The following is a 12,964-nucleotide window of genomic DNA, read 5'->3' on the forward strand; positions in this document are numbered from 1 at the left end:
AGAAGCGACTGCATCCCCACCTCTTAACAGTGGTTTGATGTCTTGGTATTTATGGCATTCATTCACTGCTTGTTTCACAGTACAATGCCAGACATATTTTTAACTTTTTAAACAACAAAATGTTTGATTCATTAAAAACACTGAATTGAATAATCGATTGGAAGATCAAGTTCAAAATACTGACTGAAAGCTCATCAGGAAACTGCGTTCTTTTTATCAGCAGGGTGTGAATAGGAACAATGGAAAATCAGTGGCTGCATAACTAGCCAACTATAGTACCAATTTGATTTCCAAACATCTCTGCTGAAGCTTGAACGAAACTGAGTGCTGTAAGATGGTAAAACCATTGCTACTTTCCCACAGATTTCCAGTCAAGGCGATATTGATTGTTTATCACATTTCCTTAATTTCTAATACTGCATAGTTGGCCTAAATTGCTGGTTACTTGTTTTACAGTCATTTGCCAGTATAAAGCCTTACCCCATAGGATGCTGCATTATGTAAGGGAATAAGTCCTCCTTTATCCTGTGCATTTACATCCGCACCATGTTCTAAGAGATATTCAGCCACTTCAAGGTTATTGTAACCAGCTAAAAGAAAGAAAAACGAGTCATTGCAAATAAAGAAAGAAAGACGTGTTGAAAAAACACCAATGCATTTTCTAATATGGTCATAACTTCATCCAAAGAAGGTAAAAAGTGAAGCAGAGGAAATGGAAACTTTTACTTTCCTGCTTTCAATATTATGTTGTCTTTGAATTAAAGGGACTACTTTTTACTTGATCTTACATTGAGGTGGTCAGTGTCCACATGCTCGATCAATTGTGAAGAAAACATTCTATCTAGGCTGTGTTTCTGGGAAATCTTACAATGCAGGACCTAATCTTGTTACATTCTTCATTACTAGAAACTTCCTCAGTGTTCTCCCCAGAATTGTTTTCCAGCCGAGTGGCATGAAAAAGTAGCCAGGTGGGGTGCGACGGGAAAATGTATGGGGTATTTACTACCCCATCTCACCCTCAAACCATCCCCACCCCCATCCATATCTTGCTTACCTACTCATTGGTGGTGAGCACCCTTTATTATTACTTTAGTATTTATATAGCACAGACATATTCCGCAGTGTTGTACAGTGTATATTGTCTTGTCACTTAACTGTCCCTCAGAGTGGCTGACAATCTAATCTGTGCAGAACTGTCTCAGGCATCCTAAGAAATCACTAAATAGTGCAGATTTCTTCTTAAACTGTGGTGAAATAGGAGGAGATAGGAAGGTTTCTCTGACAGTGCAGTCTGTGAGGGAGATTGCTGTTGCTGAGGTAACCAATACATCTGCTGTATTGCATCACTGCCCAGCACTAGGAGGGTTAAGCACAGAACCACCTCACAGGACACCTGCAGCAGGGTGGAGGAGCAAATCACAAATCATGTCTAGTCTACATTGCTGCACAAGCTGCAGAAGTGCTATTAAGCACTTCTTAACCTCGTTAGCGTTCTGGGCGAGCTGAGCTCGTCCAGAGACGCCGGAGGGTGCCGCTCAGGTCCTGGTGGGCAGATTTTAATATTTTTTTTTTTTTTAAAACACACAGCAAGCACTTTGCTTGCTATATGTTGTAGACGATCACCGCCGATGCGCCACTATCCGCCGCGTAACGAGCGCCCCTCCCAGACCCTGTGCGCTGCCTGGCCAATCAGTGCCAGGCAGCGCTGAAGGGTGGATCGGGACTCCCTATGATGTCACGACGTCGTTGACGTCATTCTGGCCGTCGCTATGGCGGCGGGGGAAGCCCTGACAGAGATCCTGTTCAGAATGGGATCTCCTGAAGGCCATCATCGCCTACGGCGATCGGAGCGGTGGGTGGGATTCCGCTGGGAGGGGGGGTATCACGTAGCTAGCGCCAAGCTAGCTACATGATTGAAAAAAAAAATTAAGTGTAGAAAACCATGCGCAGCCTTGGGGCTGCGCATTATCAGAACGCCAGGGTGGTTAATCTGTGGCAGTTTAGGGATGGATTTGTACTGTTCTTTACTGTGGTGAAGCTCTAGAAATTCATGCTAAACTGCCACTGTTAAGTAGGATTTTTCTTATCATGTACAACTGTCCCTCTGCTGGTTAGAACTGTTTAAGAAGAAAAACAGTCGGTATGCTTTGATAAATCTGGCCCACTGTTCCTCTTGCTGCATTCCCATTAGACGCCTCCAGTATTTGGATGCGCTTTCTCAGCAGACACTGGCAGTCTGTCTGGCCACTAGTATGGACACAGACTTGAAAGCCTGTCTATGAGAATGGATGAAGAGATGTGCCAATCATCACTGCTATATTACTGGAATGCAAACCCTTAAATAGCAATGCATAAACGTTATCACAAGGACTTCCATTTGAATATTTACCTGCTAAATGTAGAGGTGTAGAGTTTCGTCCCTGTGTATCCCTGCAGTTTATGTTTTCCTGTGTGCAAAGCTTTTGAACTCTAGCTAAACATCCTTTCTTTGCTGCGTCAAGCAGAGCTGCATCACCTCTCAGCAAATCTTGTATATCTGTGTCTCCATCTTTTACCAAGTCTAGGGGAGTGTTTCCATCTCTGTTCTTCTTTGTTGGATCAGCTCCATGCTAAGAAACAAGAGTACCATATTTATAATGAAAGGGGAAGGAGGATTGATAATGAACAATTATTCATGGTAGCGATCAATACTTTGATTGCCTATCACAATTATCCAAAGCTGCTAATCTGTAGTTTAATTTCTAATCAGAACATTTGTATAGCGCTTTTCTCCCGTCGGACTCAAAGCGCTCAAGAGCTGCAGCCACTGGGGCGCGCTCAAGAGGTCACCCTGCAGTGTGAGTCTTGCCTTGAACTCCTTACTGAATAGGAACTGACCTAGCCAGGATTCGAACCCTGGTCTCCCATGTCAAAGGCGGTGCCCTTAACCAGTACAGTGTACACTATGGAGGCCAATGGGGCCTCAGATCGCATTTGGACAGTCCCAATAAACTACCAAAAACAAGAGTCTGCCACTGACTCCCATTGCTGATGCAGATGGCTCCAGTAAAGTAAATCATGTTCTCCACTTTTACAGTAGTGAACATTATTTAGCAATCTACAGTATATACTGATGAACACACTAATATCTGCACTATAAATATGGTGATCATCAATTATTTGGATAATCGTCAAAAGAAGCCAACATAGGAAACTGGCGACCACTTTTAAAAGTCGATGACTGTTGGTAATGAACTGACTGCCGGAGTTCTGCACTACATTCATAATAGCCTTTACCTTCTATTTTTGTATTACTCTTAAGGGGCCCATACACTCAGCTGATTTTCTGGCCGATCGATCAAAATCGATCAATTGCAAATCGGTTGACCAATCGACCGATTGGCGGCCGATTTCGATTGATTTCAATCGATCTGGCAGGGTGGAAAATCCAGGTCGATCTGTTGAGATTGCTTACCATTTTGCATTGTCCCTAATGGAAATCTGATGGCAAAAAAATGCCATCAGATCGATTTTCAATAGATTTTAAACTGAAATCTATTGGAATTCTATTCCTAGTAAAAAATGTTCCGAAACACATCAGATAGATAAGAAATCTATCTGATGATCCATCTGCTGCTAATCTGATGAGTGTATGGCCACCTTTAAGGTGGCAACACGCGATACAATAAAATGATCCGATTTTACAGCAATTCGATAAAAACGATCATATCTCCTGAAAAAAAATCAAAAGTTTTTTTCATTCGACTGAAAAATCCGATCGGATTTCCCTTTTTTTTTCCCCGATTTATATCGATCCAGAATGCCAGATATTTCTCTTCAATTTTTTTTAAAGATTGTATATACCATGTCAATTTAATAATATACAGACCTTAGCAATTTTTTCAGAGTTTCCAATCAGTTTTGTCATAATTGGGGAAAAATTTAACATAGGTGTGTGGTACATTGGTCATATTTTTGAAATGTTACAATCAGTCAGAAAAATTGATTGCAATTCTTAAATTGAACAGATATTTAAAAAATTGTATGGTGTGTGGCCACCTTTACTGGCTAGTTGTTCATTATGATGCTTATCTGTCGTCATTCACATTATCTGGCTAAGGCCACAGTGTAGCCTCAAGGCAATGCATTTACTCGTCTTTACAGTGCCAGCCAATATTGGGCCAGCTCAAAAAGGGAGTTCAGTTATTCAGGGTTAGCTGGAGCTTAACTACTTTGGCCTCCTGGTTGTACTAGCTACGCCCAGGAGGCCATGTGCGCTCCTGCGGCCGGTCACGCGCGCTCCCGGCCGCGGATCGTTAGCCCACGAATCAGTGAATCGGGCTATGGTGCCCGATCACGGATTCCTCTCCCCCGCAGAAAAAGCGACAGCTTCTCTCAGAAGCTCCGCTTTTTCTGGCTGTTGCGTCCCCCATGCGTCCCTCTAAGCGAATGTTACGCTTAGAGTGACGTCATGTAAACAAACTCATGGCCGCCATGTTGTGGCCGAAAAGAAAAACTACAAGTAAAAAAAATAAAACTCAACACACATTTACATTATAAAAGTACTGTTTACATCCCACCCTCCCAAAAAATACCCAAATAAAATGTTTAATATAAAAAAACAACAACATTACAATAATACAAAAAAACAACATGTAAATATTTACCTAAGGGTCTAAACTTTTTAAATATCAATGTAAAGATGAAATATTTCTATTTTTTTTTATTCTAAACTTGTAAATAGTGATGGATGCAAAACAGAAAAAATGCACCTTTATTTTCAAATAAAATATTGTCGCCATACATTGTTATAGGGACATAATTTTAACGGTGTAATAACCGGGATATATGGGCAAATACAATACGTGAGTTTTAATTATGGAGGCATGTATTATTTTAAAACTATAATGGCTGAAAACTGAGAAATAATGAACTTTTTCCGTTTTTTTTCTTATTCTTCCTGTTAAAATGCATTTACAGTTAAGTGGCTCTTAGCAAAATGTACCACCCAAAGAAAGCCTAATTGGTGGCGGAAAAAACAAGATATAGATCAGTTCATTGTGATAAGTAGTGATAAAGTTATAGACTAATGAATGGGAGGTGAACATTGCTCGGATGCATAAAGTGAAAACGACTGAAGACTGAAGTGGTTAAAGGGCACATCCAAGCAATAAAAAAAAATATATATATATATATACTTACCCGGGGCTTTAGCCAGCCCCTAGCAGCCGATAGTCACATTAGTAATGCCTACTTAAGTGGGATATAGAGGCTGCCATATTTATTTCGTTTTAAACAATGCACATTGCCAACTGTCCTGCTTACCCTCTAATACTTCTAGCCATAGATCCCAAACAAGCATGCAGATCAGATGCTTCTTACTGAAGTCTTCAAATAATTTTTCAGTACACTGCATATGCATATGCATTCATTCCAATATCATTCACACATTAATAGTATTCACACATACTATTAATGTGTGAATGATATTGGAATAAATGCATATGTGACTTTACACTAGAAAATGAGGATTACTCAACAAATCTACCTATAGATGTTGGTTGTGGTGTGCGCCAGACTAATTACTGTGGGGGGTGGTACTGAGTTAGTTTATTAGTGGTCATGTGCATTTTATTTTAATTTATTTTATTTTATAATATATGACATTTTAAAAACATTGAATAAATTTGTATTCTGAGGCGCATGAGTGTACTGAAAAATTATTTGAATACTTGAATGTTGGGGGTGTGAGTCACCCCACAAACACTCTTTGCAGCCATCTTTCATTGTTTCCAAGTTTAGTGGGCGCAAGATCACTATTATATATCTATCTTACTGAAGTCTGACTAGCTTAACATTCAGGTGTGCGATTCAAACTTTACTGACATCAGAAAGATCCGTAGACTGCAAGGCAACTGAAGTTGTTCAAAGTAAATAAATATGGTAGCCTCCATATGCCACTGACTTCAAGTTAAAGGGGCACTATGGGGAAAATTTTAAAAATGTAAAATATGTGCAAACATATACAAATAAGAAGTATGTTTTTTTCCAGAGTAAAAGGAGCCATAAATTACTTTTTTCCTATGTTGCTGTCACTTACAGTAGGTAGTAGAAATCTGACAGAAGTGACAGGTTTTGGACTAGTCCATCTCTTCATAGGGGATTCTCAGAGATTTATTTATTTTCAAAAGCACATAGTGAATGGCAGTTGCTCCGCCCAACTGCCAACAAACTCTGTAGGGAGCAGGGAAGCTGGCCAGCATCATTGTGTAAATCCTTTTTAGGTAATATCTGTATAAAGAATAAAAGCCTTGCTGAGAACTCCCTATGAAGAGATGGACTAGCCCAAAACCTGTCACTTCTGTCAGATTTCTACTACCTACTGTAAGTGACAGCATTATAGGAGAAAAGCAATTTATGGCTTATTTAACTCTGGAAAAAACGCACTTCTTATTTGTCTGTTTGCACATATTTTACATTTTCCAATTTTTCGCCATAGTGCCCCTTTAAATTACAGTGATGTAGGAAAAAAGTAATACATTGCAGTTAATGTTTGTGATGGCTTCCCCTGCATGATAGGCCTGAAAGATAAATCAAATTTAAATCGAAATCGCGATCACCAAGATCACAATTTCGGAATCGTCAAAGCGGCAATTATCGCGATCACGTCATTTCCACATGGGGGGAGTTTGAAGAAGTGTGCTTGGCAAAACTCCGGGTTACTGTATGTCACATGACATACAGAAAGTATTCCGTGCATTAGAAGCTATGTCCAGAACTGATGCAGCTTGGGGGACAGAGGAGGCACAGAGAGACACAGAGAGAAAGAGCGGGCACAAAGACACAAAGGGGGCAAGAGAAAGACCCAGAGGAGGCATAAAGAGGCAAAGGGGGCACAAAGAGACAGAGGAGGGAACAACTAGGCAAAGAGAGGGAACAAAGCTTGATTGGAAGGAAACCGTGAATCGAATCGAAATCGCAATTTCAGACAGAAATCGCTCAATTCAATTTTTTCCTAAAATCGTTCAGGCTTACTGCATGAGGTCTCGAGTGTTTGATTAGAGCAGATGAGGTGCCTTTATTACAGGGCTGTGGAGTCGGTCCAAAAATCCACCGACTCCGACTCCTCAGTTTAGGATTCCACCGACTCCTCTAATTTGCATATTACAATTTTGTTGATTAAAAGTATGTAACATGAAATTCGTCTCTTAACTGCCAACGCTTAGGAATTTTACAAGACAACTGAAGTGAGAAGGATATGTAGACTACTATATTTATTCCCTTTAGACTAAAACTAGTCCTTGGTAAGAGTACTTGTAAAAGGTACAAACCGGAACAAAGAACATCTATCAGGCCCCAGGCAATGTAAGTGTGGGTACATGTAAGAATGATGTGCAGGTACTCTGCAGGGGAATGAGGAGATTGTAAACAGACAACACCTCTGTGTTCAATGTGCACAGCATTCTCGGTGGATTCCCTGTAGCTCTGTGGGGAGTGCATATGTAGAGTATAGTACTACTGTGTAACAAAGTAAACCTGAGACAGATGAAATTAAAGTTTTATACATACCCGGGGCTTCCTCCAGCCGCCTTCAGGATAATCAGTCCCTCGTTGTCCTCCTCCACCACCTGGATCTTCTGCTATGAGTCCAGGCACTTGAGCCAGTCAGGCGTAGTGCGCATGCACACACTCCGCCGCTAGGAGCATACTACACCTGTGCAGCACTATTGCGCAGGTGCAGAATGTTCCTGGCTGTGGGAGCGGCATGCGGCCGGACAGCGCTGACTGGCTGAGTTACCAGGACTCATAGCAGAAGATCCGGGTGGTGGAGGACAGCGAGGCACTGATTAGCCTGAAGGGGGCTGGAGGAAGCCCCAGGTATGTATAAAACTTTACTTTTCATCCGTCTCAGTTACCTTTTAATTTGTAGTCACCAAACCAAATTTTAATAACATATCAAATTATTTGATTTCATCAGCAAAGGGAGTGCATACATTTGCATAAATCAGCATCAATGCAGAATTATTTCCATCTCGTTGACCATCTCTATTAGTGACACAGCTACACATCAGGCTTTATTCTTACAGCATAGATGTTATTTAGTATATATAAGAGATTCCTGTGTACACATCATATATAAAGTCACAATCAGATATGTATATCTGACCTTAAAATACGGGGACTGCTTTATTGAAGCAGCACAAGTAACTCATTTTGATTGGTTTATTTCATTTTTGTGGACTAAGCATAGCTATTACTGTATATATACTGTATAAATACATTATTTTTAATGACTTATCTGAGAAATAGAACATTTTATCATATTTTCTATTTTAATTACAGTTACAAATTCATTAGGAGTCGGAGTCGGTGCATTTTTTCCCGACTCCGACTCCAGGCACCCAAAATTGCCCGACTCCACGACTCCGACTCCGACTCCACAGCCCTGCTTTATTATAAATATAAAAAGGTCATCTTACCTTCAGTAGGAGTTTGCAAATCTCATATTTTCCTTTAGCAGCAGCTTCATGTAATGGGGTAAATTTCCAAAGATCTGCAACATTGACAGATGCTCCATGCCTCACCAACAGTTCTGCAACTTCATAGTGTCCATAGGAACAAGCATTGTGTAATGGAACTAGACCGCTGAACAGTTAGATAAAAACATAGTGACCAAATCAGTGCAAGCAAATTACTTTTTTTCTTTACACTCTAAGTACATATCAGTCGAAAGTATGAATTTACAAGTCCAGGTGACCAAAAGTAGCATGCCAGCATAGACTATGGAACACTGGAGTCTCCCTACAGTGAATTTTGTTCTTAAAGTCCCAAATCAATGCAACTAAAACATTTTTTTTTAGAGAAGACAAGCTGGGTAAAACACTGCAATATTGTCCTAAGAGGATGGCATGCAAATAATTACATTGTAAACTACTAATTAGGGAAATATTACAATAACCTGGTTGTGCCTTTTACTTATTTACTTAATAAAGTGACAAAAAAAAGGAGATAACTATAGTACCCTTTGTCTTTGGCATGCACATCAGCACCATGATGCAAAAGATATTCTACAACAGAAACTCTGTTATAACCAGCAGCAAAGTGTAATGGAGTTGAATGACGTCCTTCTAGGTCCCTGCAATTCACATTCTGAGGGCTGCATAACTGCTGTTAAAAATACAAGCAAGGAAAGGAAAAACATAAAAGACTAATTAAAAAGTAGCACTGTAATACAGAACCAGTAACACAGAAATCTAAATCATCACAATTAAAATCTTAATTTGAAGAAGTAATGCTGCAAGTCCAAGGGAGATTAACACTTCTGTAGTACCCAGAGTCTGCCGACAACCTCATGTAGCATCTGCTTTTACTGTATATGCTGACTTTTGCTGTGATTTGTTTTGCTTGTTTTAAATTACGGTTTGCTTTTAAATGGTATGGTGATTTTTAAAGTATTTAGATGGCTTAAATATAACCAAATTAATTGCTGACCTTTTACTTCCTAAAATCCCATAAGGCCAAAAAGTATATCAATTTTATTTCAGCACTCACAGCGCTGCTCTCCCAATCCTTCTATAGCATAGCAATGCTCCCCAGACGTAGTCTGAAAAGAGGGGCTCAATGTTTTGGATAAAAATGATTTTTTTCTTTTAAAGGACATGGCAGCAACAGGAACATGGATTCGAACTTAGTACACAGGCAGTCATGTAAAGAGTAAGATTCCACTGCCCTTTAATGGTGGTAACAATATCGAGATTATGAAAGTACCGTATTTTTCGGGCTATAAGACGCTCTGGACTATAAGACACACCCAGGTTTAGAGGACAAAAATCAGGGGGAAAAAAATCCTACTAAACCTGGTGCCTCCATGGTCCAGGGGCGTCTTATGTTTAAGCCCTGGGTAACGTGCATAGTGTGTGGAAGCCAGTTATTACTCCACAGTTTCAGCTGACTGGGATGGAAATGGGAAAGTAGGAAAGGGAGACCCACAGCACAGAAGGATTAGTTGAAAAGCTAGTGCACACACAGAGTATGTGTAGCATACAGTATGACTGAGTGATCAAATACTCTAAAATATATATATATATATATATATATATATATATATATATATATATATATATATATATATATATATATATATATATATATATATATATATATATATATATATATATATATATAGTAAAGCCCTACAAATCATGATCGAAGATGCTGCAGTATAACAAATGAAAATACAGCGCACATACTAGAATTGAAAGTATCCAGTAAAAGTGGTAGGGTGTACTGTGCAGTGTGAGAGTCACCCAGCCAGTCCTAATTGCACTTGTTTGCCATTATTATTGCTATAAAAAAAGTACGGTAAGTGTAGCAAGGGTGAGGTGGGGAAAGAGGACAGGATCCTTTTGTTACTTACAGCTTCCCGGATTATTCTGGCGGTGGAGTGCGCCGCGGATCACGTGGTGTGGGTCCGTTAAGGAATCGGCATGACTATCGGCTTATTTCCTTCATCCCCCTGTGTCCTGCTCCCGGTGTCTATGGGTCCCCCTTCCTGTGTCGCGCTGCTCTCAGTCCCCATGTCCGCGTATATACAGTATACACGCTGCAGCCACGCGGCCATCAATAGCAACAAGCCACGCATGTTTGGGTGCCATCTCCCAATCAGGTGCGGGGGCGCTGCCCCAGACCGCCAACCACACAGCTCATTGCTCCCTTCACTGCGCGGTGATTTGCCGCAATGATGGACCTGTGGTCCCGCCTTCGAGACCAGCGGGCCGGAAGAAGGGAGCAATGAGCTGTGTGATTGGCGGTCTGGGGCAGCGCCCCCGACCTGATTGGAAGATGGCACCCAAACATGCGTGGCTTGTTGCTATTGATGGCCGCGTGGCTGCAGCGTGTATACTGTATATACGCGGACATGGGGACCGAGAGCAGCGCGACACAGGAAGGGGGACCCATAGACACCGGGAGCAGGACACAGGGGGATGAAGGAAATAAGCCGATGGTCATGCCGATTCCTTAACGGACCCACACCACGTGATCCGCTGAGCACTCCACCGCCAGAATAATCCGGGAAGCTGTAAGTAACAAAAGGATCCTGTCCTCTTTCCCCACCTCACCCTTGCTACACTTACAAATGCACAGAGAGGAGGACACGGGGATGGAGGGGAGACGGAGAACAATACCTATTAAATACATGACGCAGGTCCAAACAATACCTTCGGACTATAAGACGCACTGACCTTTTCTCCCCACTTTTTAGGGAGAAAAAGTGCGTCTTATAATTCCGAAAAATACGGTACATTTATAGTGATAACAAAAAACAAAAAAAAATCTGTTTTCCCTCATTAGTGAAGTTAGAATGGTGAACTTAAGTGTGGCTTAATTTCTTGAGATGTTGTCAAAATGTCATTTTAAAAAGGAACTCCAGTGAAAATAATGTAATAAAAAAAGTGCTTCATTTTTACAATAATTATGTATAAATGATTAAGTCAGTGTTTGCCCTTTGTAAAATCTTTAAAATCCCTGATTTACATTCTGACATTTATTACATGGTGACATTTTTACTGTTGGCAGGTGATGTAGCTGCTGCATGGTTTTATGGCAGCTGTAAACAGTTATTTCCCACAATGCAACAAGGTTTACAGATAGGAAACTGCCAGGAGTACCACGGTCCTCAGTTTCTTGTGGGAGGGGTTTCACCGCAATATCTGTCATACAGCGCCCCCTGATGGTCGGTTTGTGAAAAGGAATAGATTTCTCATGTTCAAGATACAGTTCAATTCTTGGTTGGAGCTTCTCTTTAACGCCAAGGCTTCTAGAACACACTGCTCTGCTAAACCTTGTACAACAGTACAGAGTTTCCAATTATGATGCTCCAGGATATACATTTTTGATTTTGTACAACTGTATGTAAGCCCAATATGGAATTGTTCCGGTTTACTATGAAAGATATACTTAAATGAAGTGCAACCAATCTACTTCTATAAGGCATAAAAAAAAAGACAGGAATCGTTTCCGAGTAGGTGAACAATACTAAATGCCTTGGTTCACGAAACGCATTGAGGTTCTTGATAACCCTTGATAACCTTGGCTAAAAAGATTTAGTTGAGATTATTATACTGTATATACAGGCACATCGCTCTGTCAGTAGTCCACCATGGTGTATATTGGTGTACTCTGTGAATAAGGAGACTTAACGCGCTGGTTTTTTTCCTGTACTATGTTCCGGTAACATGTTCTAAGTGTATAATTAACACTAATTAATGCTAAATGCAATGTAATCTGCTCATTATTTTATTGCTGTGTCTAATATGGTCTTTTGTGAATAATACTTATAATTTTTTAAAGGACACCTGAAGTGAGCGGGGTATGGAGGCTGCCATATTTCCTTTTAAACAATACCAGTTGTCTGGCAGTCCTGATGATCGGTCAAGCATCAGTGGTGTCTGAATCACACACCTGTAACAAGCAACATACTTCAGTCAGAGCACCTAATCTGCATGCTTGTTCAGGGTCTATGGCTAAAAGCATTAGAGCCAGTGGGTCAGCAGGGCAGTCAGGCAATGTGCTTTATTTAAAAGAAAATAAATATGGCAGCCTCCAAATTCCTCACACATCAGGTGTACTATAAAGAGGAGCTGTCAGCCATACCATCTCAGAAAACAAACACATTTATAAGTAGATAAATACTTGCTCTACTTACATATGTATTGCACTGTCCACATTTTGATTTTAGTGATTTTTGTACAGGAAAAAAATAAAAAAAAGAAAGAAAATCCTGCTTAGCATTTCCCATTTTAAGTGTGGCTATCTTGAAGCCAATGTCATTTCCTTCCTTACTCTCCTCTGCCTGATTTGCCCGCCCTTCACTATAGAAAGTGCATTTTCTCAGCATGAGAAATATTGGCTAATCAGAGAGGAACAGAGGTGTGGGAGGGGAAAACAGGAGGAAGAGAGGCTTCAGCCTATCAGGTTGCATTAG

General features: G+C 40.5%; 1 protein-coding gene across 2 annotated transcripts in view; it reads right to left on the reverse strand.

The window, feature by feature from the left end:
• The window catches only part of TNKS (tankyrase), a 269,901-nt gene that overhangs the window by 45,553 nt on the left and 211,384 nt on the right, over nucleotides 1–12,964 (reverse strand). Inside the window, exons 14-17 of one of the 2 annotated variants that reach the window (XM_068233708.1) lie at nucleotides 9,002–9,144; nucleotides 8,460–8,625; nucleotides 2,390–2,609; nucleotides 481–590 (exon numbers count right to left, since the gene is read on the reverse strand). In XM_068233708.1, coding sequence (XP_068089809.1) covers nucleotides 481–590; nucleotides 2,390–2,609; nucleotides 8,460–8,625; nucleotides 9,002–9,144 — 639 coding nt within the window. Of the gene's footprint in view, nucleotides 1–480; nucleotides 591–2,389; nucleotides 2,610–8,459; nucleotides 8,626–9,001; nucleotides 9,148–12,964 lie in introns of both variants that reach the window. The other variant, XM_068233707.1, reaches the window with a different exon arrangement.

The sequence above is a fragment of the Hyperolius riggenbachi genome, chromosome 1, assembly GCF_040937935.1.
Source record: "Hyperolius riggenbachi isolate aHypRig1 chromosome 1, aHypRig1.pri, whole genome shotgun sequence".
Lineage (NCBI taxonomy): Eukaryota > Metazoa > Chordata > Amphibia > Anura > Hyperoliidae > Hyperolius > Hyperolius riggenbachi.